The following is a 26,629-nucleotide window of genomic DNA, read 5'->3' as shown; positions in this document are numbered from 1 at the left end:
TGAATATCACTTAATATTTGTATAGAGTACCTTGAGCTAAAAAACGCTTTTGCATACTTCCTTTGTTTTATACCTGAAGAACTCCGGGTTCCGTGAGGTTCAGTGCACAGTAATTAGTTTTCATTTTGACTTTAATAAAGCATGCTAACTTGATGACTCACATGATCCATGAGTCTATAAGTCTTCCAGGAATGAACTTTGACTTATATTTTTTTAAATGACGCTCAAGCCACTGATTTCTAGGATTGAGACAAGTTGAGAAATAAAGGCTACCAAAGATGCAAAACTAAATTCAAAAATCACCAAAATTAATTCCTGTTCTTAAACAACATGGCTATGGTCCCAGAATACCAAAGTCAACACAGGAATACCTATGAAAGGCATTTGGTACAGTCATGGGCACTCATCAGATTGGTGTTCATCTCCCAGAAAATGCTCTTCAATAGAAAATGCAGTTTGTCAGTGCTTCATCACTCAGCTAGTATAGGTTTTCTAGCACCTGGCTGCCACAAAGCCTTCTACTTTGGCCCCTTGCAATACGAGGTGAAAATGAAGAAAAGCAGCTGGGTTATAGCATTCCTGGAAGTTCTCTTTAGTGGAATGACAGTGGATAGTGGACAGGTATCACAACATGGCCCATAATTCTACTCAAGAAGAGACACTTCTGAGCCAACAGAAGTGGTGCAAGAGATAGAAATTCCTTTTAACATTGCTTCCTACACTGCCTACTCTGCCTTCTCTCACTCTGCTCCCTTTACCAGATATTTATCTTCTCTGTGCCCATACCCTGCATGTCACTTAGATTCCAACTCACTCTACTTCCCTATGAAGTCTTCCAACTATTACAGCCCCCAGTGATCTCTTTCTTTAATAAATATATAAAAATCAGAATTCATTCTCTCTGCATTGCTAAAACATCTCTCTCTCTAACACACACACACGCGACACACACACACACACACACACACACACACACAGTATGTACTTCAAGTATTTGTACCATATTTCAATCCAGAAATCTATCCTTATCCTTTTTTCTACCTTTTATTTCTCCAATGCATTTACCAATCATAAAATTTGATCAGTCCATCTCTGGAATATCTCTTGAATCTGATCATTCATCTCCAACCCCAACACATCCCCCTACATCAGTTACCTTTACTTGTTTGGTCTGTAATTTATCTTGCCCAAATATCCCTTTCCAATATATAGAATGTAAGTAAAGTAGTCTTAGTAATGCAAATCAGATTGTGTCACCCTTCTGAATAACACATTTTGGTGATTCCTTGTGTTCTCAAGATATGGGTCTCAATTTCTTTACATAGTTTACAAATCTCTACATAATCTGGCCTATGGTTCTCTCTAATCTAGCTTCATCTTTCACCATTTCCCCAAATCACACTCACTTCTAGACTTTTGTAAATGCTACCAGCCACGCCTGAACACTCTTCTCCCTGCCCTTTGACTGGCTAACTTTTACATATTCTTCTTATCTCAGCTTAGAGACTTCCTCAAAAATCCTCTGGGACCTCCATATACCAATATAGATATTCATCCTATGTGATACCACAGTATCCTATATTATCAACATTTTACAGAGACAGAGCTCTTAGTTCTAAACAATGAAACCGACTTCAGTTAATCAAACAGCACACAAATATTTTAAATATTAGGTAGCTAATAGAATCCCTGAGATGGCTAAAGGATGGGGCTTGGATAATACCAGGCCAGTGGTAATACACCAGGCCCCACTGTCGAATGGCTCTATGGAGGCACTATGACTGCCTTGGATGAGCAGAGACACAGCTGGTGCTGGGCACTGTGTACTACCATGAGTACCCCTGCCCCTTCCTCTGATTGGTGGAGCCCAGGTCACAAGTCTGTGCCCTCACTGCAAGGAAAGCTGGAAAAATAAGCTCTTGCCTTCTGTCTTGGGGATGCCCAGGTTAATCATTTTGTTTAAGAGCTCTGGGGTGAATAGCCATAACCACTTCTTAATTTCAAAATGGATAATGAGTTTCTCAAAAAATGTTAAAGTCATCAGCTTGTATAGTATATATTTTGTCCATTTCCAGTAGGCAGTACCATGTCTGTTCTGGCAAACTGAGGCTTATGGAAATGTGAAGGAAATAAGGCCATCTACTCTCTGAGGTCTCCCCACATACCAATGAACAGGAAGGTGAGGTGGAGAGCAAGCGAGCATTAGTGACAGGCAAGGACATGAAAAGGGCTCATCCTTAGCAAACTGGAAGGACATAAAGTCCTCAGCCTCATTGTAACTGGGGTGCTGAATGGGGCCAATGAAGCAGCCAGAGAGGGTTGGAGGTGCTACAATATGCTTCCATAACACTCCATATCATGATTATTCCAATCATGGCACTTAAAAATTTTTATTCAATAGTTCGTTAGTTTCTTGTTTTCCTTGCAGAATTACACCATCTGTGATGATGGGGACAATGCCCATCCCTGTCTGACCCATAGACGATATGTAATAGATGTTTTAAAAAGATGTAAGTGAATGAATAAATGAGGGTGAAGATGAGGGCACAGAGGTGGTAGAGGGAGGTGAGTGCCAGAGAATAGTGCCAGTTTCCAGTGGGGTGACCCGGATCAGCTCAGGCCTGATGCTAGCCACTCCCACACAGCTTCTTTCTTTCCAATCCACTTGTCATTCTCTTTGGGAAGGATTGAGGTCTCTGGAAAACAGCCAAAAAACTGTTATGGGAACGGCAAGCCCAAATAATGCTCAAGCATCAGGAGGATCTAAGTGCTGAAAGCCACTTCTGTTCCCCTTCTCTCAGCTGAGGGGGTGGGAAAGGGTTTGGAAAGCCCTAACTCCTTTTAGAGAGACTTAGAAGGCATATAAAGGCCCTTGGTTGAGGACTTGCTTCCTCATTCTGCACTTCGTGCCAGAACTCTCAATCCTTCACTGAGAGAAAATGTCCATCCAGTAAGTATCTCTGAGAGATGTTTTTAAATGCCTTAGTGGGTCGATAGTAAATGGGCTATTTCAAGGGGTCCTGAAGAGGATTGATGGCCTGTTTATGGGAGGCCTCCAGTCTTGACAGGGAAAATTTCTTCCTATTTATATATTGAAGCATATATCTAGCACTTAGGTCTAAATTACTGTGGGATTTTTGTGACTGGGCCTTGAAAGCAGTAGTGAGCATGAAGGTTGTAATGAGGCAGGTCTAGGTTCCAGCCATTTCCTAGCTATGTGATTTTGGACAAATTACTTAACTTTTTGTAGTCTATGTTTTCCCATATATAGAATGAGTATACAAGTATTTCCCCATTGTGGTGTTGTGACATAAATGAGCTAATAGCATACAAAGTTCTTTTTATGGTGTGCGGCACATAGTAAGTGCTTAATAAAAGATGGCTATCATAATTAGGGAGTCTGATCAGAGTTCCCACTCTAAGAAGTTCTAAAATGGAGCCAAAGTGAGGAGGCAGAAAATAAGCAAGAATATTACCTGAATCTCCTAGTCAGACTATTTTTAAAGGGCACCATAACTCTTGGAGACTGTTGAAGAAATGAGATGATAGGAAGAGATGATGGTATAATATAGGTGAGTAACAGAGAATGAGTTACTAACCCAAAAAGCTGCCATCTCCCTACCCTTGGAGATTCTTTATGAAGCAAGAGAATCAACAAAACAGTGCAACAGGGCAGGGTAATTCCCTTCCAGGGAAGGACTCTGTCGGGAAGTCAAGAGATAGCAACAGGATTAGTTGATTTCAGAAATATGGGAAAACTGCAGAAGGCAGAATTAAGTCCACCATGACATTAAACGGGAGGTCATTTCCCTTCACATCAAAGGTGAAGGACTGACCCAGGGGCCCTGCCTTGCAAACCTGGGGACTTTTCCAGCCCCCAAATACCATGAGCTCCCAGCAAAGGCTAGACTGGCAGTGGTGCATTGTCATTGATCCAGAGACTGCCTTCTCTCCTGAAGCTGTGCCTCTGTCTCAGTGGACTTTTTTGAGTATCAACATGGGCTTCTTCCCCATTATTCCACCTTTTCAGAGTTGAACATCCTGCTGGTGGTTACAAGAAACTGTTTGAAACTGTGGAGGAACTGTCCTCACCACTCACAGCTCATGTTACAGGTTGGTCTCACGGGTCTTGAAACCATCTTCTCTTTTTTGTCGAGATCCCTCTTCACTGGCTTTTGTTCATTGGCATCTCTCAGTAGTGTTTCCCACTGCGGGCTACAGACAGGGGAATCTGGAGGTGTGGCCTCTGTATCAGAAACCTATTTCCTCTCATTTACCCTTTGTTTCCCTAATGTAGAAAAATCCTGCCTAATTGGAATCCCTTGGGGACTGAGACTACACCTTTGTCATCTTTAAACTAGTCAGTGCCTAACTCAGTGTCTGGCACATAGTAAATTTCCTATAAATGTCTGTTCCATCAGTGTCCGGATAAGTGAGGACTGGGTGACAAGCATCTGGAAACATTACAATAAAGGGTGGTAGGTTTCGTGCCTGTTACATTGCTTCTGGAGTCAGACAGATGTAGGTGCTAATTGCAGCTCCATTATTTTACTGGCTGTGAATCTCACAAGTTACTTAAACTTTCTGAGCCTCAGTTCCCTTACCTATCAAAAACCAAACTTTCCCTCATGGGGATGTTGTGAAGATTAAGACTAATTGAAAGATTCACCTAGTATTCAACACAAAGCAATCAATAAGTAGTTATTATTACTATTGTTAGCATCATTCAAAGACCTCATATGACCCATACAGCATCCTTGCTTGGATATGGCAAGTCTCTCCCCTACCCCCCATTTCCTCTTCTGTAAAATAGAAGAGATGAGCCAAATGCTCTTTCTCAGCTAGATTCTGATGCTAACAATTTAGGCTCTAGCAATGAAATTAATGTTATGCCTTTAGTTAAGTCATGCTCTCTTAAAGTTTTTATCAGAAATATAAATTCTTAGGAAGCAGGCTGCTGAAACTGAACTGTTGGGAATAATCCATTTGTTTAAAAACAGTTGGTAAGGATTATGCAAACACTGCACTTTTCAATGGATAAAAGGGCACAGACCTTACCGCTTAAACTAAAAGTCTTAGGCCTTTGTTGTGTACCCCTCATTTTGCAGATGAGGACACTGAGCCCTAGAGATGTCACATGGCAAATCCTGAACCAGAATCCAGGTCTCTGACACCCAGCCCTGTGCAATTCCTGCTACAGCAGGTTAACCTTCATCTGGACAGTAGTCCATACCCTCAATGGACTCTAGATTTCAAAAAGCCAGTATTATTGTTCCATTTAAATGCTCTTCTCTATTGAAATATCTTTTTATAGTGTTTTGATCCCTGCTCCTAATCTACCTCTCCTACTCCTCACTCCATCAAAATATATCAAGAAATTTGAATTTTTTCTTAAAAGGCAAATGTATTGATACCTGGGGAAATCTGTTAGGTAGAGAATCCATTTCCTCAAGGGCCTTTTCCTTGTCTCCTTCCAACCCTTTATCCAAACTCAGGCACTGTGACATTTCCCGCCACTTGGTCTCCTAGTGAAAGGAGAGTCAAGTCAGCAGGCATTTTTGTCAGGGCTGCCCAGCATGAGAACTGGGAATGAAAATCACTGCCAGCTTTACGAAGAGGCTGCCCAATTGAGCTGCTAATATAATCACCACGCCTTACCAGGGATGAGCACAGCAAAGGGCAGGAGTAAGAAGCAATGTTCTATGTCTCGCCTTCATCACAGGCAGGATCCCCCTCTGGCTCACTGGCAGTCTCCTTCGATGTGGGCCAGGACTCTTTGAAGTTGGATCTGAACCATTTTACCACCTGTTTGATGGGCAAGCCCTCCTGCACAAGTTTGACTTTAAAGAAGGACATGTCACATATCATAGAAGGTAAAGAATGCTAGGTCCTACTCCTCCTAGGGGTGAGACCTAGCTCAGCTCTTCCTCCTATGTGCTTCTGAACCTCTTGAACCCAAGAGGAGACCTATATATTTGCTTACTCTCAGAATCCACTGGCCCAGTGCATTTGCATAGGTACCTGGGAGGTGTGCCATGATAAAGAACCTAAGAACTAGAGCTTTGGGGTCCAACATGCCTGACTTCAAATTCTATATCTACCAGACACTATTTGTCTAGGTGGGCAACGTTTGGCAAGATGTTACTCTCTAATTCTTGGTTTTGTCATCTCTAAAATGAGAAATAATAGTGTCTACTTCAGGGTTCATTACAAGGATTAAATGAAGCACCTGGGAAGCGTTCAGTAATAATAAGTTGTTATTATTATAGTTACTGTTATAGTTATTAGACCATTGGTTTTCTTGACTCCTTTTCTTTTTTAATAATCAGAAAGGCCCCTGGGAAGGAGGGAGTGGTGGCACAAAGGGAAGGACCAAATTATGTCATAATAATACAAGAAAGAGAAGTTTTCTAAAGACAGGGGATTGTTGCTAAAAGGCTTGAAGGCTTAAGCCATCACTCCAGGAAGTACCCATTAACACCACAATAAATAGTCTTATGCTTTAATATTCAGACCTGTTAGACACTTTGTTGATCACCACAGGTATCAGGAATTCTGAAGAGCAAATGGAGACTTGAAGCAGTCAGGATACCTCAGACAGTAATAGAAGAGAATTCGATCAGATCAAGCAAAAATTTAGCTAAGAAGTCAGAGAAAGCTTTCATATGCTCACTAAAGACCTTGGTACTTTTTCCTCTTCATAACTTTGTTTCTTCATCTATGACACTTTAAACACTTATTATACAGATTGCAGGAAGTGCAAAATCAGATTTTAATTGATTTTCCATGTGAGAAATCCTAGGCAATGTATGGGATATGGTTCGGGAGTTCTGCCTGTGCAAGATACTGGATTCAAGAATACCCTACTTTTAAAACTAGCAAAACAAATTTTACAATTGAAGAAAAAACAAGAGTGACAAAGAGAGACTGAAAAGAATATAATTCAACACACCATGTTCTGTATTTCTCCACTCAGTGTAGTTGATGGGTTATAGGCTACAGGAAGTTGGAGGTCCAATGTGAACTACCCACTGCATAGTGTGATATGGAGAAATGCGTGTTTCCTGGCTTGGGTCGACTTGAGTTCTAACCTAGCTTCATTACAGACGCCAACCGCTTAATTTCCGTGCTTGGACACAGCAAGTCCAAGCCACGAGCCTCAATTTCCTCATCTGTCACTGGGAGGTTTGTAAGGCATAAATTCAAGCTCACAGCATTGTCTCTTTCTTTCTTAGTCACCCTGAGAAAGTGACCTGACAATACTCTTTATTCTTGATGTAGTGGATTTAGGATTCCACATTCTCTCTGACCATTCTCAGCTCCATATGGACATACTGACTGGCCCTGCCTATGACCCTTTGCCATGTCTCTGTGTCCTTCAGGTTCATCCGCACTGATGCTTACGTTCGGGCAATGACAGAGAAAAGGATCGTCATAACGGAATTTGGCACTTGTGCTTTCCCAGATCCCTGCAAGAATATATTTTCCAGGTTACTGAAACTCAACGGCATATTATTAAAGACATTTTACATTAGCCCTTCTCTCTCATGGCTTGGAAGTTACTGGACTGAAAACTCCATTTGTTTCTGCAGGTTTTTTTCTTACTTTCGAGGAGTGGAGGTCACTGACAATGCCCTTGTTAACATCTACCCAGTAGGGGAAGATTACTATGCCTGCACAGAGACCAACTTCATTACAAAGATTAATCCTGAGACCTTGGAGACAATTAAACAGGTAGGACACAGTGCTCAGGCAACATTGCTCAAGAATTTAGAATTTGCACCCTACCATTAATTGTGCAGTTTGGGGGAAAGAACACGAGAGCCAGATAGATTAAGTTTCACCTCCTTGTTTTGTCATCAACTACTACCTAATGTGACAGAGCAAACTTTGTTTCTTCATCTATGAAATTTTAAACAATTATAATACGAGTTGAAGGAAAATCTTTAAAAATGCTTAACATATTCATTCATTCATTTGTGACACAAATATTTATTCAGTCCCTTCCATGTATCAAAACTTACACTAGATGCAAAGGACACATCAGTAGGTAAGACAACATGGGTAAGACAAAAATCTGGAATAAGTTATTGAGTTAATGGGAAGCTATTGAAAGTTTTTGCTCAGAGAAATGGTATAAGCAGAGCTGTGCTTTAGGATATTTAATCTGGAAGCTGTGTGGGAAGAAAGAAGAGATAAGAGATGGTTAGGAGACCAGTTAGGGGAATTTAAGACCAAAATTAGAAATTCAGTGTAGTGTAAATAGAAAGGAATAATACTCCCAACACTAAGTCTCTATATCAATAGCTGATTTATTGTTCTCAGCAGACTATTTACTAAGGCTTAACATATACTCTCAATAGCTCATTCTTGTTTTTAATGTATGTTTGTAATCATATAAGAGAATGTGTCAGATCATTTAGAGAGGAACTTAAGCTGAGTTCTTTTGTTTTTTTATTTATTTATTTTAAGAGAAAAAGCACGTGAAAGTGAACAGGGGAGGGGCAGAGAGAGAGGGAGAAAGAGAATCCCAAGCAAGCTCCCGGCTGTCAGCGCAGAGCCCATCATGTGTGACAGGGCTCGATCTCACAAACCATGAGATCATGACCTGGGCCAAAATCAAGAGCCAGCCACTTAACCTACTAAACCACCCAGGCACCATGTAGCTGAGGTCTAAACCATTCATTTAACTCTGATAAGTAAACCTGTACTCAAATTGCTATGGGAATATAATTGCAAATATAATGTTCATGTATGGCTTCAAAACAGCCTTTATTAGGGGTCAGGTTCCATTGTCAACAGCACTGTACCTTGACTTCATATAAAAATATAGTTTTAAAAATCTGAAACTTTTTTATTACTATTACTAAAATAGCTTCCTAACCAGTGCCTTTGCCTCTAGCCTGATTCTCTTAAATACAACTTCCTTAATTCAGTAGAAGCAATGTTTCTAAAATTCAGGCATAAATGTGTTACGGTATCGGAGGCATCCACAGTTTCTAAAATAAAGTCCAAACAGGGCTTTGCGGCCGCCTGATTCTTCTTTCTCCTCCTGCATGCATGCCTTTGACAGCAGCCATGTTCGATGACTAGTAATCCCCAAATAGCACGTGCTATTTCACAACTCAATGCGTGTACATCAGTGTTCCCACTCCCTAGAACACACTGTCATCCTTCTCCACCTGATTAACTTTTACTTGTCTTTCAAGCATTAGTTGGAGTCATTGCCCTTGAGAAACCCTGCCTAATCTCCCAATCTGGGTTAGATGACCCTTCTCTACAGATACCATTTTGCATTTACCAGCAATGTACTATATTTTATACACAGCGCTATCAAATAGAACTTCCTGTAATGATGGCAGTATTCTATACATCATTGTCCAAGTGCTATTGAGCACTTGAAATGTGACTACTATGACTGAGGAACTGAATTTAAAGTTTTATCTAATCATAATTAATTCACATTTTAATTACTACATGTGGCTACCATATTGGACAGCACAAGTCTAGACTACAGTTGTTGAGAGCAAAGACCATCTCTGTTTTCCTAGACCCTGGCACAGTAATATTAGCTCAATGAGTACTTGATAAATGAATGAATGTCTCGCCTATTATTTAAATAAGAATGCTAAAAACTCCCTTTAAAACACATTCTCCTAATCAAATAGAAAGAATTGTGGTTAAATAAATATATACCTCATCAATTATTCATTCGATAAATCTGTGTTGAGCCAGTCCCACGTAGAAATTCTAGTGCTGATTTTGCCAGCATGTGGCTCTGTATCCTTGAAAAAGTCACTTGACCTGTCTGGGACCTCAGTTGTTCTTTCTATAAACAGAGAGGTTTATGCTAGATTTGTGATTCTGAATTTCTTATGAGACTCCAAATTGAATTAAAGCGCTAAATCTTCTCTCCAAAAACATTTGCATTTAATTTAATTCCAGGAGATTCATGGTTCTCCTGAAGTCTATTTAGGTTAAGACTCTATACTAAATAGAATCTTGGGGTTTCTTTCAGTTCCAAATTTATACTCTCCGCAAGACAACAGGTTTGGTATTTAGATTATACTATACAAATTTGCCATTTTTGTAAAATAAAATTACTGCACATAAGCAGTTTCACACAATTTACCTAATAAAATAAGGGGGATATAAAGAAACCCCAAGATTCAAATTACCACTTTGAGGACAACCTGCATGCGCAAAAGGAAAGTAGCTAACTAGAGTAGCATCTGGTATACACTGAAGAGCACGACCAGGGACATCTCCAAGATTTCAGAGGTGTTGGGGAGTCCGCATGGGGGTCAGAGGAGAGCTCTGCACTGAAAACGGGCATTCAGGCAGACCTGAAAGAGGGTAGAACCCAGAAAGATGCAAAGAAAGAGAAAATGCACTTAGGGTGAGGCTGCAAGCGGGAGCAGTGAGGTCAGACCTAGAGACCAAAGGGGTAATACAATCTTTCTCTTTACATGGATGACCTCTGCTCTCTTTCCATAGGTTGATCTTTGCAACTATGTCTCTGTCAATGGAGCCACTGCTCACCCCCATATTGAAAGTGATGGAACTGTTTACAACATTGGTAATTGCTTTGGGAAAAATTTTTCAATTGCCTACAATATTGTAAAGATCCCTCCACTACAAGCAGGTCAGTTTACCAATTTGACTCTTCCTAAAACAAGTATCTATATTATGAGAAAGCTACCAGAAATACAGAATACCAGATCAGAATACCAGGATAGCACTATATATGCATGGTGAAATTATTCTCAGATTGCCCTTGCCCCTATCCTACCAGGGACCGATGGTTAAGGGCACCATAGCAGAAAATGACAACTTGAAAATATAGAAAGCACGTGGCCAAGTTGTTTTCTACAATGTTTCAAAAATATTGTGCATATGTGTATTTGATCATATAAGAGTTAGATTAAAATTCAGGAAATGTTTATTGAGCACTTATTCATGTGCCAGGCAAGATTAAATTTTTAAACCAACCTATATGTATGCATAATTGCATGTACACATATATGAGAGTGTACTAAGTATTTTGTGTGTGTTTAATTCCCCAAACTCCAAACAAATCTATTAACTCATGTTAATATTATAGAGAAAGAATATTAAAACAGAAAGAGAGTACTCTTTAGAATTCTCCATTCATCCTCCATTCATTGCCAGAAATTTGATAACCATCTTGGTGACAGAACTATTTGAACAAAAATGGATTTTTGTTTAGTATTGGGTAGCACGGTTCTGAAGATATAGTTCCTGAATCAGCAGCATTATTTGGGAAGCTGCTAGAAATCCAGATCCCCACCCGTGGTTGACTAAATGAGGAATTCTGGGTGTGGGCCCGCAGTGAGGATTTTTAAGAAGCTCTTTATGTCATCCTGAAGCACACTAAGGTTTGAAGACCACTGACCTAGCAGTAAACAAACTTTTATGTGCTTAAGAATTACTGTACGGAGCTAATGACACAAACCCACATATACTGTACTTTGTAGGAAACTTAAGAGATTATAAAAGGCATTTTGACCATACAAAAGTTTTCCTTTACTCCCTGACTTAGCACCTACCACCTCCAGTTGTACAATGTGACTCCCCTGTACTCTGCCTGCACAACACTATTTGAGTGCACTTTTCCAAATCTGCTGCTATTTGGATTTTCCTGGGTGACTGCAGCTTCTCATGAAATTTCCCTAAGAAACACCAATGACTGAGAAAATGAAAATAAGCTCTAAAACAAAACAAAACAAAACAATCAAGATCTGGAAATGTATTTCTTTACTTGCATGAGCTGTTCTAAATGCTTTGTATTAAAAGAGAAAAGAGAGGCTTTTTCCAAAGCCTTTTAAAACCGCTTTATTTCAGACAAGGAAGATCCAATAAGCAAGTCAGAGGTCGTTGTACAATTCCCCTGCAGTGACCGATTCAAGCCATCTTACGTCCATAGGTAACTTGAAGGCCTGCTATGAATCTTCAGGAAAACCAAGTTTAAAGATCTGTTTTGCCTACCTTTGATACCAATCCTGATCATGACATTTTCTTGCAGAAACCTAAATTTAAATGTAATTAATTTCACGTAGGCACTGTTGATTCATATAACTGAGCATACCTCATGTGCACGTATTTCTTTGTGGTTTGAAAATCAGCCCTTCCCATTCACAAGTTTATTTGTGTTTCTAAACAGTTTTGGTTTGACTCCCAACTATATTGTTTTTGTGGAGACGCCAGTCAAAATTAACCTGTTCAAGTTCCTTTCTTCATGGAGTCTTTGGGGAGCCAACTACATGGATTGTTTTGAGTCCAATGAAACCATGGGGGTAAGACTTACATTTACTTGCCAGATTCATGCTTCTGAAGAAGGTGTTTCATAATGTATGCTGTTTTGCTTTTTAAATCCATCAAAATATTTTCCTCACTTTTCAAGGTTTGGCTTCATATTGCTGACAAGAAGAGAAGAAAGTATCTCAATAATAAATACAGGACCTCTTCTTTTAATCTTTTCCATCACATCAATACTTATGAAGACAGTGAGTTTCTGATTGTGGATCTCTGTTGCTGGAAAGGGTAAGAAAGGACATTGGATAATATTATGTCTCCAGTCACTCCTAGAAATTAGGGACCTTTTTCAGCAATGCTCTCAATATTTACTCTGAATTACATCTAGAAAAATAAAGTATGCTTAAGTTGCAGAATATAATTGAGAAAGCAGTAGGAAGGCTAGGTAATCAGAAGCACTCACAAACTGAATATTAAAACCACGGTTAATGACTGAAAACCGATCAGGTCTATGAACCTGACCTGAAACTAAAAAGTGCTATGACCTGATAAGTAAATTTAAACTTAACTTCACCGCAACTTGACAAGATCCCTTGGCGGCGGCAGGGGGGGGGGGGGGGACGCGGGGGGGCCGGGGGGGGGGGGGGGCTTGAACTCCACCCACTCTGGATTTGAAAGAAAAAGGCACGCTTTCTTCAGAATACCGAGTCACCAAAAAGACAGTAGCCTCTAAAGACACAGACGGAATGATGATGGAGAAGCAGAACAGAAAGTATCATATAAGTCTGCTGTATATCCATGAGGCAGGATATGTTTTGTTTGTTTGCTTGCTTCCTTTTCATGCAGCATGAGCACGGGCAGCAGCTTATGGCTCTAATATACCTGGGTCATTAGCAGGTTCTGAGTTGGAGAATGAAGGACAGGCAGGCACTTGTTCTTTTAAAAGGCATGGATTGTCTCTCCGAAATCATTTGCAATTGTCTGCGCTCATGTCTGACTTCTTACTTTTGCAGATTTGAATTTGTTTATAATTACCTATATTTAGCCAATTTACGTGAGAACTGGGAAGAAGTGAAAAAAAATGCCAGAAAGGCTCCCCAGCCTGAAGTCAGGAGATACGTACTTCCTCTGAATATTGACAAGGTAACCACCCTCTACACAGATTTCAGATATAACCAGAATGTTTCATCTCTCTCAGGATTTGTTCTCCTGCCTTATGTTTATACATAAAATCTTGAAATTTTAGAGCTGGAAGGAACTTTAAAAATATACTAATTCAACTGCCCTCATTTAACAAATGAGGAAACTGAAGCTCCAAAGAGTGACATGACTTAGCAAAAGCCAATGGCAGCAGAGCCAAAACGAAAACCAGGTTTTGATTCTAAATCTGCTGTTCTTTCATTTGCAAAATCCTTTAAAAATATTTTTTCTCAGTGAATAGTGCAGACCACTGATGCCTAGGATCCTTTGTCAATAGTATAAATAATTTAATACAAATAATTTGAAATTCTAAAGCAATGAAGCTTAAAAAAGTACCCCTGTAGGGAAATCGGCCCATTATTTTGGTTTTCTGCAAACCATCTGAAGATACCACCACAGGATAAACACCATTAATAGCCTTTGGCAGTCATCTTTTCATCTCTGCTTTTTCTTCCTTGTATTCAGTGGCTCTCTTTTTAGAATATTAGATTAACATCAAGAAATTTTAGTGTGATAGAATACCAGTCAAAATCAAGAAAAATATAATTTTCACAATAGATACATGGACACACACTGGGTAAGACAGCTATATGGAATGTAAAACACTGTACTCAAAGCTTAGATCAGATGTACTGGGAAATAAACCCAGTTTAGAACTAGACACTATTGCTCTTAAGCAAGCTTGTAAGCTCTATGAAGAATGAGAAAAGAAGAGAAGGTTGAGGTGGAGTAAATGAGCTTCTACAAAGGCAGGGAGGGATTAAAAAAGCAAAACTTGATACAGAAGTATAAGGAAGTTGGTGGAGCTGATACATTAGGAGCATAGAGGAGATGGGCATGGGGCAGAGAGACTGGAAAGACAGATTGGAATGATTTTATATGGGACTTTAAGCACTTCTAACTTGGCCCTTAGGAAGCATATCTCTCGTATATGTAGTTTAGTGCCCATAAAATACCAAATGAATGAGTCCATTGATTTTAGTGAACTCTTATTTGACTAGTAATGGTAAAATCACAACCATCTTTAAATTAAGGAAATAAAATAAGATCATTTAACTTAAATATTCCTTACCTCAGTGTCTTCACATTCAAAAAGAGGAAAAAGGAAAGATTTTCCTAAATGTGTAGCCATCACTGTCTGAAGAAAGACCACCCAATTGTAAAATAGGGAACTTCAGTGATGATGAAAAATGGCTAATGTCACCCGAGACCCTACCTTCACTTTCTTCCAATAGTTATTAATTACCCACTGTAACACAGCATCGTACTAAATTATTTCAGTGCGTACATCAATAGGATATGCTCTTGCTCTCCTGGAACTCATCACCTAGTGTGGTAGGGAGGAGGAAGGTGATTCAGTAACGATAACACATGTCAGCATGAGACAAGTAGTGTGAGGGAGGCATAAATTGCTTTGGCTATTCAGAGGATGGAGCAGTCACACTTGTTTGGAGAGATTCATGGAACACAGTCATTTGCAATATTCTGGCAGAAGAGATGAAATTGAAGCAGATCAACTTAAGGCAGAAATAATAGTTTGAGGAAAGAGAGAAGTGGGGAGGGACAGAAAAGCAGCAGGAACTGACTTAATCCAACTAGTTGGAACATAAGCATAAGTAGTGGAATACATTGTTGTGGGGAGGGGGGCGGCGATAAAAAAAGCTTAAAATGCAGGCTGGGGTGCCTGGGTGGCTCAGTTGGTTAAGCATCTGACTCTTGCTTTTGGCTCAGGTCATGATCTCATGGTTTGCGGGATGCAGCCCCGTTTTGGGCTCTTCTCTGTGAGTGCAGAGTCTGCTTAGGATTCTTTTCTTCCTCTCTCTGTCCCTTCCCCACTCACATTCAGTCTCTCTCTCAAAATAAATAAACTTTTAAAAAAAGCAAGCTGGTAATCTCTGAAAGCATTTTTTTTAAGTTCACTTATTTGAGAGAGAGCACAAGCAGGAGAGGGGCAGAGGGAGAGAGGGAGAAAGAGAATCCTAAGCTGATAGCACAGAACCCTATGTGAAGCTTGATCTCAGGAACTGTGAGATCATGACCTTAGCTAAAACCAAGAGTCAGAGGATCCACAGACTGAGCCACGCAGGTGCCCTCTTTTGAAAGCTTTAAGGCCAGGATAAGAGGTGGTACTTTATTCGGCAGGTGATGGGAGACAGTGAAGGTTTCTGAGCAGAAGGAAACCATATTCAGAGCTAGGGGACTGGGTACTAAGTGTGCTGATTTGCATGGTTCTCTCTACTACTAAATGTCCGCCTTCCCTGAACAAGTCACTCAATCACTGTAAGTTCAGTGGCCTGCTCTGAAACCTAACTAAAGTGGACTAAATAATAACGAGGGTCATTTGCAGCTTTAATAACTTGATTTTCTAAAATAAATTTCTGAATAAGTGCTACTGGAAGTGTAAAAAGGACAGAGATGGGGACCTGGGATAGAAGACAATTAAAATCACTCAGGCGAGAGAAAAATGTAGTACCAGGAACAGGCAAACACAGACAAAAATAAGAGCTCCTATAGGTGGAATTACAAGGGTCTTGCATTTGATTGGATGGAGGAATGAATTAAATCTTTGATATGCAAAATATCATAGAGATCCTGTAAGCCTACGTGTCTAGAATAGTGATACCTTTGGAAATAGGGAGTATAACAGGCAGAGCAGGTGTGGGGACAAATATGAATTGCAAAACTATGAGAAAGAGAGAGGATAACGAGTAAGGAGGTTGATTTCACGTCAAACAGAGCCAGGCTTGAGTTTCAGCTCTGCCACTTACTAGCTGGGTGATTTAAACTTAAATTTCCTTCTCTCGGTCTGTAAAGGGAAATATTTAACCTTGTTAAATTTCCTTTTCTTTATTTACAGCCATCTTACTGGGTTGTTGTGGTTGATAAATGAGTTGATATATGTCTGTTATTAAATAGAGCCCTTGACACAAAGTAAATGCTAAATAAATATTCGTCATCATCATCATCATCAACAACAAAATCAGTATCAAAACATCTTCATGAAATATGCTTCATGGGCTTTCATACATCAATGCAGGGCCTTGGGAGATCAATTAGAATTGATAGTTACTGATATTGAAATGATGATCAACTATATGAGAACACATAGACGAGACTGCTAACAGGAAAAAATAAATCTCATTTCAAAATACATTTTTTAAAAGAAACTTACCCATTTGTTTATTTTAAAAATGAATTTGATAGCCCAGAAAATGCTGAGAGAAGAAAAGATGGCCAGGCATGGAAGTTTGGGAAAGTGTCATGTACAGAAGTTGGTATAAAAAGAGGAGACAGAAAGGGAGAGAAAAAGTCTTTAAAGAGCCCTAGCTAGAGCTAAGAGAGGGCAATGCCACATTGGATAGGGCAAGAGGGCCCACTCCTGTGGGCGAGTTAAAAGGATGAAGACTAAAAACCACACACTAGATTTGGTGATCTCCAAAGGGAGGAGGGTGAGAGAGGCAGCAATCAGGATTCAAGGCACTGAAGATGAGCAAGTGGTAGGATGTGGGAGCACTTACTGTAGTCCACACTGAAAAATTTGGCAGTGAAGGGAAATATCGGTCATAAATTAGGAGAAGGAGAGATAAGAAAGAGATTGAGGGAAGGGCTAAGGAGAGGAAAGAGTACAAGATGAGTGAAATTTCCAGTCTACTGATTAAGCTAATGGTAGCATCTTTAAAATACATCTTTATTTTTTTGAATAGGCAGTGCTTTCAAATGGTCAAAAATCAAAATGATATGAAAAAGTACACACTGGGAAATCTCACTCCAACTTCTGTCTACATCCAGTCCATACCACCTCCATTCACTTTCTATGTGTAACTTTTCATGTCTTTCCTTTTCTTTGGTTTGTTTATGCGAATATAAGCGCACACACACACACACACACACACACACACACGCATACATGTAACTATTATTTCCCACTCTCATACACAAAAAGTAACTTTCTATATCCACTGTTCAGTGCCCTACTTTTTCATTTAACAATATATGCAGAAGACCTTGCTGTTTTCAACTGCACAGTATCCTGTTTGTGAACACACCCAAGTCCCACACTGCTGAGCAACAGAATTGTTTCCAATCTTTGGCTGTTACAGATGTTATGAGGAATAACTTTGTATATGTGTTCTTTCATACATGCATAGATATATGAAGAGGATAGATCCTCAGAAGTGAGATTTCAGGGTTAAAGGATAATTGCATCTATTAAAAAAAAGTGGGGGGGGGGATGAAAAGGAGGAGCTAGTTTGTTGGGGAAAGCAAAAGTAATGTTACAGATTTCTTACATAAAAAACTTTATTTACCAATAGAAAAAATAAGATAGAATGAAGTAAGATAATCAATTTAAACTTACAAGTTCATAAATAAGTCTGACATAAGCATTTGATCTCTTCTACCCAAAAACCACCAAGTGACTTAACACTCCATTTCACAAAATCTCATAAAACTCTCTCCATTTCTCTATTTGCTCTTTATCTCCCACCCCTTCCTCTACTATTTCCTCTTAATGCACCTCTTAATACACCACCAGAAAAATCCCCTCCATCCTCCCCTTAGAATGTTCCTCTTTCTCCTTCCCCTTCTCCTTCTTCTCCTTCTTCTAATCAAAACCTGGCTTTCTTCCGAGGATACTGATCTCTCCAGCAGCAACCTCCAGTACAGCCTTTATATCACTTGGTCTGGGGTTAGGGTAGGGGTTCTCTTTGTCCCACTTTTCTGCATCCAGATTCACTGTTCCTTCCATCCACTCTTTAAATATTCCAATTTTAAATCTCACTTCAACGAATTATATAGTCAAGTGGCATATACACCTCTCATTCCCTCATTATTGTTGTCATCTACGAACCACCACTCACTCACTTCCCCTCCTGGCTCAATGTCACACTCCCCAGATCTACTCCTGACTCTTGGTCATTTCCATATATACATCATAGGTGATTCTTCCAACAACTTGTCCTCTCAGTTCCTTGACCTCTTGCACTGATCATGTCTTCCACTCTATCTCAGCCACTCACTCCCCATAGTCACACACTTGACCTTGCCATTACCTATGACTGTGCTCCTTCCAAAATCTTAATTTTGTGCATGACATACTCTGACTATCACCTCCCATTTTTCAAGATCACTTGTCCTACTGTGATTCTTTCCAGGAACCTCCAATCCACTGAACCTACCACCTTCTCACTATACCTCACTCCACTGAGAACTTACCTGTACTCATTACTTAACTAAAATTCCATTGTCAACAATTATAATCTTAGATCTTCATTTCTCTTACCTTTATTACTTTATTGAACTCATTTGTCAAAATCACAATCCTAGTTAAATTCAACTCTCCACCCACTCTACACTTGTACCTCCAAGGCTGAAATTAGGTGCTGAAAACACACAATCACGTTAATTGGTTCATTTTTAAATACATGACCACAAACCTCACTGCTACATTTCTCAACTTCATTTACTCTCCCACTTTGCTAGTTAAGTATTTCACACCCTCCTCTCTTCAAACTTCTAACACCTCCCACCTCCACACTCATACTCAGCTGATGGCTCTGCTTCCTATTTTATTGAAACAAATGAAAGAAATCAAAAAAGAACGTTATACTCCTGCCACCACGTCTTCCCACCCACCAGCATCTGTACTTGTATTGAATTATCTTTCATCCCACCCAGAACTAATCCTTCCCATTTTCCCTTCCTTACCCACTCAAGGACAGCACCCAAGCAATTCTCCCCCTTTCCTGTATCATTACTCTCCCTTCTTACTGGATCACGCATACCCTACCATTATTTCGCCCTCTTACAAAATCCTTCTCTTGATTTTTCTTGGCCCCATCAGCTACCCTCATTCCTCTTCTTGTAGATTACCTCTTAATGTGAGAGGGCACTAGAACTCAGCCCTTCTTTTTATCTTCTTTTTGTACATTCATTCCTTTTGTAAAGATTCATACTTTAAAGCAGCCTATATTCACATTTTCAACTTCCTTTCAACTCAAGCTTCATATATGCTACTACCAACTCCAAGCCTCCATTTAGCTGTCCAATAGACAGCTCAAGTTTAGTAAGACAAAATCTAAATTTCTCCTCTTCCTCTACCAAACCATTTACCCCACCTACAGTAGTCCCCATCTTTGCTGTGACAGCTCCAACCTGTAATTATTTAGGCCAAACACCTTGGAGTCATCCTTGACTCCTCTCTTAATTTCATGCCTCTTCCCCACCCCGTAGCCTATCTATCAGGAAAACCTCATGACTCTACCTTCCACTTCTCGCTGACACCAGTGCTACCAACCTAGTCTGAACTACTGTTTTCTTTTGACTGGACCACTACGTGACAGACTAGTTTCCTCAACTGCACTCTTGCTTCCCTCCTACTCCCAAGGGTAGTCTCGACAGAGCAGCCAGAGTGATTCTTTTAAATATAGCATGCCAATCCTCTGCCCAAAATCATTCCACGGCTTCCCATCTCTCACTCAGAGTAAAAGACCAAGTGCTCACAATGACCTATAAAGCTGTACACAAGACAGCTCTACCCTCCTCTCCAGCTCCTTTTCCCCAGGCTCAATTAGTTGCAGCCACACTGGTCTCTTTAATGTTCTTCAGCTATATTTGGCATCCTCCTACCTTAGGCCTTTGCACTGTTTATTCTCTTTGTTTAAATGTTCTTCCTGCGCTGTTGACTTCTTCACCCCTTGCAAGTTTTGTCCCAAATGTCACCTTTTTGATGAAGCCCACCCTCACCACCGAATAAAATTGTAACTCACCTACCCTTCACACTTTTGATCTTCCTAACTCTGCTGTATAGTTTTCTCCCCATACTCCTGATACACTATACACTTTTAAATTATATTTATTGTTTATGTTCCCCAACTAGAATGCAAGCTTCATGAGGGGAGGGAGTCTATTCTCTGAAATATCCCAAATGTCTAAAACAGAATCTAGCACAAAACATGTACTCAAGTATTTGATATACATATTAGTAAATAAATATGTTCCTAGAAAGACCCCATGGTATCCTTTCATACAATAATCTGAAAATCACAGGGCAGGGTAAGGGGTTGACAGATCTTAGACAACATCTGGTCCAAGAATTTTTCTGCATTTTTTTTGACAACATAACTATATGATTTTTTTCAAGCAAAATCAAAATATATCCCAGCAATAAAGATACATTGTATCTTTATAGTACAGATAAACACTAAATGAATCCCTAGAGTTTGAAGTCTTTTGTCATTCTACAGGAAAACATTTTTTTTTCCTCAGAGGCCCTCCCTTAGAGCCCTAAATTTTCTTTGAGGACAATTTCATTGGATACATGTGAAGATTAAGGACCTAGAGGTTACACAACTTTCCCAGGGATACACAGCCAGTGACTCACACAGGCACAGACAGCTTTCCCAGTAGTGCACTTGGTTGGGTTTGCTTGCCTGTAGCTGTCTGCACTTCTCCTCCCTACACATTGACTTAAGAAACAAAGAACTCAGGAGACAAAACTCAGGAAGACTGCATTTATGGCGGCTTGATTTTTTCCTTCCTTCTCACTGAGGTTTCTGTTATCCTCTTTCCTTAGGCTGACACAGGCAAGAATTTAGTCACACTCCCCAACACAACTGCCACTGCAATTCTGTGCAGTGATGAGACTATCTGGCTGGAACCTGAGGTTCTCTTTTCAGGGCCTCGCCAAGGTGAGATGATTTAGCGAGGGAACAAACTGTTCCATTCAGAAATTAACTTGAGTTTTCCTAAGCATGTCCTCTATTTTGTAGCATTTGAGTTTCCTCAAATCAATTACCAGAAGTATGGTGGGAAACCTTACACATACGCGTATGGACTTGGCCTGAATCACTTTGTTCCAGACAGGGTAATTAATCCATCTTACCTAATGCTAGAAAAGTAGTTTGTGTCCTCTACTAGCCAAGTAAAGCACATTGACTGATTAATTGATCGATTTCTCTTTCTTGCAAGCAGCTCTGTAAGCTGAATGTTAAAACTAAAGAAACTTGGGTATGGCAAGAGCCTGATTCATACCCATCAGAACCCATCTTTGTTTCTCATCCAGATGCCTTGGAGGAAGATGATGGTAATGAAAGCAATGGATATGTCTGAACACTTTCTTTTTATTGAAATTCTATATGTTAGTGCATTAGGAGAGAAGCCACAGTGATTACTCCCTAATGTTCAGATGTGATCCTTAATACTACTGAATGGGAAGCACTAAAGAATTTAAACTTATTTGAAAATAAGTTTCATCTATGGCCAATATCACTGATTACTCATGGGAAAACGTTAAAGCACCATCTGTGTCATAATGGAACATCATTGTCTACTCTAGATGGAGGGAAGGTGAAGAGAGAACAGCGTGAATTCTGTTTTTGCCTTTTCTGATTTAGATAAATTTCTGAAAAAGGGTAGACTTCTAAGGAGAGAAATTGAGTATTTTAACAGATCAAAGAGAATGAGAACGAGGCTTTGTGCCTCTGCTTTGGGTTTGTTCTTTTATAGTAAGCCAGAGCTACAGCCTGTAACACAGCAACTCAATTACAAAGCATCAATCTTTGTTAACTATTGATTAGCTGAGACAGGAAGGTAGATTATACTCTCTAAGATTAAAATATGGAAAATCACAGATAAATGAATAAAATAAAGAATTATAGAGCCATTTCATGCTGAACAATTTTACAAATAGAGCCAACCCAGACAAAACTGCAAAATGTTTGCTCCCATTTTGTAAGAAGGAAGTAAGCTTCTAGCTAGGTCTTGGAAACTACAGAAATAATACACCTTACTGTTTTCAAAGTCTTTTAATATATATTTTTCATCTGATTGTCACACTTTTTTTGCAGTAAGTTATGTTAAATCTTATGTTACAGATAAGAGCACAGATCCATTCAATTAATAAGATTTTAATGAACAGCTAACTCTGTCCTAGTAATTGTATTATGCTACTGGGATATAACAAGTATCCCAATGACAATCCCAGAGACAAGACAGATATGGTCACTCCCTTCCTAAAGCTGATAGTCTAGGGAACATAAAGAGTTTGAAAGACCTCTTCAGGGTGACCACATTTGTCAATGCAATACCTTCTATATTATTTCAATGACATTTAATCTATGGTCCTGGGATTTTTTTCCTTCTTTTAATTTAACATTGCCTTCCTTACTTTTGATTAACAGGTGTAGTTCTGAGTGTGGTGGTGAGCCCTGGGGCAGGACAAAAGCCCGCTTATCTTCTGATTCTGAATGCCAAGGACTTGAGTGAAGTTGCCAGGGCTGAAGTGGAGATTAACATCCCTGTTACCTTTCATGGGCTGTTCAAAAAATCCTGAGCACATTCCAGCAAATTATATTTCTATTGACAGAACTAAGAGAAACAGTCAGGTCTGCAATCAAATTCTGTTCAATTTTAGCCTGCTGTATTATATGGTTTTAACTTGCAGATGCACACAATTTTTGCAATATTTTACAGAAAGCACAAAGTTGAGCAAGCAATTCCTTTACAAAAAAAAAAAAAAGTATGTATTTAGATAATCATGCTTTCTCTGAGACAGACAGACCATAACTAAAAACTCTATATATTTAGTAATCAAATAGAAAATGAATGTGGATTTATCAAACTTTTTGGTTCCTATTATAAAAGTGTATTTTAGGTACCCATCTGCTCCAAGTATTTTTTAACATTTAAAAGCCAAAGTTCTCTATACCAGATTTGTATGTGGCTTTGCTGAGTCAAAGCAGTATCAGGCAAAAAGGCTTAATTCCTAAATGTCAGACCAAACTTTTTCACAAACCAGGAACTATCATCTAAGGGTAACCCTAGTAATTGTGTATATATACACACATACACACACACGTATGTATGTATGTGCGTATATATAACTGCTCTGAGATTCTCAAGCTTTATGAAAGGCATTTAATATAGGTAATTACTGATTATTTCTGATTTTACAATGAGAAAGCCTATCTCTAATCGACTGAGGGCTCTAGCCAAAGAACATCGCAAAGACTAAGTTATCTATTAAAAACTTATATAACATCAAAGCAATTACATATAGCAGTGACTATCGCTTTTTGAAATACTCACAAATATAATTTCTACTTAAAATAAGAGTATATGATAATGTCAGGGGGTTATATTATGTTGCCTCTTATGTTAATCATATTTAAACACTGTGCAATCACCTGACCTAAGTGAAAGAGAGAAAAAGAGAAAATATTAAATCATTAACATTCAATATTAATACATTTTAAGTACTTTTATTTTTAAAATTATTCTCCTATGTGCTACATGATGTAAAAAAATGAAGATTGACAAAAAATTATATTGTATATCTTAATCCTGGTATTTTATGCTAAGAAGTATTACATATCATTGTATTTGAGATAATCAGCATTGTGTTTGACTAAGTAAAAATAGCTTGAAGGAACAGACTGACTAGGGTACTTGATGTATCCATTTGATTTCTTTATTTAGATAAAATGCAAACTCATTTTTTAAAGTTATAAATACTCATTGAAACATACTTCTCAAAGAAATCTAAAATTATAGAAAAGTAGAAATTATAAAGTAAAATTATACAGAGCTCATCTAAGCTGAACTACCATTAAGATTGGGTAAATTCTTTTCCATCTTTTTTCCTCCAGTGGATTTTTAATGTAATCATTGTTTCATTGTGGCTCATTCCTAGCTAGAACTAGAAATTTCACAAAAGAAAAGAAAAATGCCAGAGAATAACATACAAATATGTGACTGTAGATAAACATCAGTCTGTTAGTTTTTGTCTCTAGATATGGCATATGAACATAATTCCACAAAGAAGGATATTTATCCATTTCTTTTAAAAATGCAGAAAATAAAGTACTGAGCAATTACAAAGTTTTGCGCTTAATAAAGCCTCCCAATTTGAGACAGTTCCTAAAGTTGCCCCTTCCTACATTTGCCAATCACTCTGTGCCTTCTTCCCATTCATTTTCCATGAAGCAAGTCTTGCAATTTGGGGTGCCCACCTCTCCTCTTTTTGTAGAAGCCCATTATGAGCACTGTGCTCTGTGAAGAACACCAGTGTTTTTTAAGATAGGAAACAGATTACGCCAAAGTAACATTCTGCCAATACCATTTCACCAAAATAGGCATTCTCTATACAATCATTGCTAATAGTACGCCAAGAAGGCTTAGGAGCTACCTTTCAAGACCCAAGATGGGACATGGGGTTAAGTGTTTTAATTAGAATAAGGGAGATTTAAGTCAGACAAGAGGGAGTAACTTGGAAATTCAAATTGAAAAAATTAAGGAAACTGCTTTCTAAGAATCAGAGCTACATATTTGGGGGATCTAGAGAACCATGTCCCATCTACAAATAAATCTGTTTTAAGGAAAAAAATTCAATTGGATTAAGACAAATAAACCTGTGGATAAGTAGTTATTTTTAAAATAACAAGCTGCTTAGAGTGCTTTTTCTCCCACTTTGATCACTTTATATTTGTCATAGCCAAGTCAATAAAACTTTTGAAAATATCACCAAAGGCTAATTAAAAACTGATAATTGCCTTATGGCAGACAATTTGGACATAGTTCCTGTGCTGTATTGTAAACCAGAAAATACCAATAGACAGCAAAGGCAACCTACTTTGCAAGAATTCTGTGACAATATTATTCCATCATCCCACAGTCTGGCTGAAATGCAGTGCTTTCTTCTGTAAACCTGATAGGAAGAGTATCAATGATTAGGGATTATAGAGAAAATATACCCTTAAAGAATCCCTAAGGAACATCCCAAAGGAACACCAAATCTGGTAAAATTCAGCCTCGATGGGAAAACTATCTCTGAAAGACAGGAAGAAAGGAAACTCATACTCGGACTGCCTTTTACTTTTAGAGAAAAGGGAAAATTATTCCTAATACTACATCCGTCATGATACTATCTGCACCATTTTAAAAGTGAGGAAAGGGAGGCCAAGTTACTTTTCTAATGAGAAGCAAAACGTAAATTAAAATCTAAATGTAACAGTTCTCCTTAAAAATTTGGTTGGTTTCTGATACCTTTTGAAATACCCCTACTAACTGAAACTTTTGTTTCAAATACAACTATCATACTACTTAGTCATCAAGTCTGGGTGCAAATAAAATCTTTGATGGGTCAGTAGCTCTTACTATTGATTAGTAGGCAAAAATGCTCCTTAAATAATGGTGACCATATATCAAGTTATTATGCCAGGGATTCTACTAACCAGTCTCTATAAAATCCTATGTGTAGATTTGATAATCTTATATTGCAGATAAGAAAAGTGAAGCTCAATAATCTTAAATAACTTGGCCAAGATTCCACACAGATGGGTATCTAATTCAAAATATCATCTGTATCTGTTAGACACACTGAACTACTACCTGGAGGTATTTCACAATTTCAGCATTAGATTACTACACTCTTTTGGACGATATCCAAGAAGCAGACATAGAGGAAATGTTTCCCAATTCATCCAGAGGCCAGTATTACCTTATAGCAATTTCAGCCAAAAACATCACAAGAAAACTACAGACCGATATCACTTTTATTTTATATGAAAAAAAAAAAGATCAATAAAATACTAGCAAACCAAATTCAACAATTCATAAAAAGTACTGTATCCAATGGTATTTATCCTAAAAATTCAAGGTTGGTTTAACATTCAAAAATCAATAAATGTTACGTACCATATTAATAAAGGACAAAACAACAAGATCATCTCAGTAGATGCAGACATAGCATTTGAAAACATTTAATAACTATTCAAAAAAGGAAAAATATTACAAATAAAAAAGAATTTGTTCATCTAGGCAAAGAACATTTATGAAAAATACACAGTTCACATTATGCTTTATGATGAAATACTGAATTTTCCCCTGCCCCAAGACCAGGAACAAAAGAAGGATGCCTGTTTTCCCCACTACTATTCAGCATTGTACTGGAGCTTTTAGCTGCAGCAATTAGGCAAGGAAAAGAAAATATAAAAGAAAGACTAAAACCATCTCTATTCACAGATAACATAATTTCACATCAAAAACTACTAGAATTCACATCAAAAACTATTAGAACTAATAAACAGCTCCGCTAAGTTGCAGGATACAAGATCAATATACAAAAATTGGTTGTCTTTCTATACACTACCCAAAA

At 38.6% G+C, this 26,629-nt stretch overlaps 1 protein-coding gene across 1 annotated transcript; it reads left to right on the top strand.

Moving 5' to 3' along the window:
* The first annotated feature begins 330 nt into the window (after window positions 1-330).
* On the top strand, window positions 331-23,269 carry RPE65 (retinoid isomerohydrolase RPE65). The gene is made up of 15 exons (XM_042948613.1): window positions 331-621; window positions 2,429-2,514; window positions 4,031-4,113; window positions 5,723-5,873; window positions 7,383-7,490; window positions 7,593-7,734; window positions 10,498-10,645; window positions 11,866-11,947; window positions 12,185-12,317; window positions 12,425-12,564; window positions 13,290-13,419; window positions 21,050-21,164; window positions 21,246-21,340; window positions 21,448-21,559; window positions 22,656-23,269. Exons 1-15 carry the CDS (start codon window positions 331-333, stop codon window positions 22,805-22,807), a joined length of 1,968 nt encoding a protein of 655 aa, XP_042804547.1. The 3' UTR covers window positions 22,808-23,269.
* The last annotated feature ends 3,360 nt before the right edge of the window (window positions 23,270-26,629 follow it).

Source organism: Panthera leo, chromosome C1, assembly GCF_018350215.1.
Source record: "Panthera leo isolate Ple1 chromosome C1, P.leo_Ple1_pat1.1, whole genome shotgun sequence".
Classification (NCBI taxonomy): Eukaryota; Metazoa; Chordata; class Mammalia; order Carnivora; family Felidae; genus Panthera; species Panthera leo.
Note: the sequence above shows the minus strand (reverse complement) of the source record. Positions and strands in the feature narration are given on the sequence as shown.

What these genes read in the sequence shown, in the direction of transcription:
- RPE65 (XM_042948613.1), top strand. Translation starts at nt 331, where the DNA reads ATGGCTATGGTCCCAGAATACCAAAGTCAACACAGGAATACCTATGAA. An exon ending in CATGTCACATATCATAGAAG is followed by an intron (nt 5,874 to 7,382) that starts GTAAAGAATGCT and finishes TGTGTCCTTCAG; the next exon opens with GTTCATCCGCACTGATGCTT. An exon ending in CCTTGGAGACAATTAAACAG is followed by an intron (nt 7,735 to 10,497) that starts GTAGGACACAGT and finishes CTCTTTCCATAG; the next exon opens with GTTGATCTTTGCAACTATGT.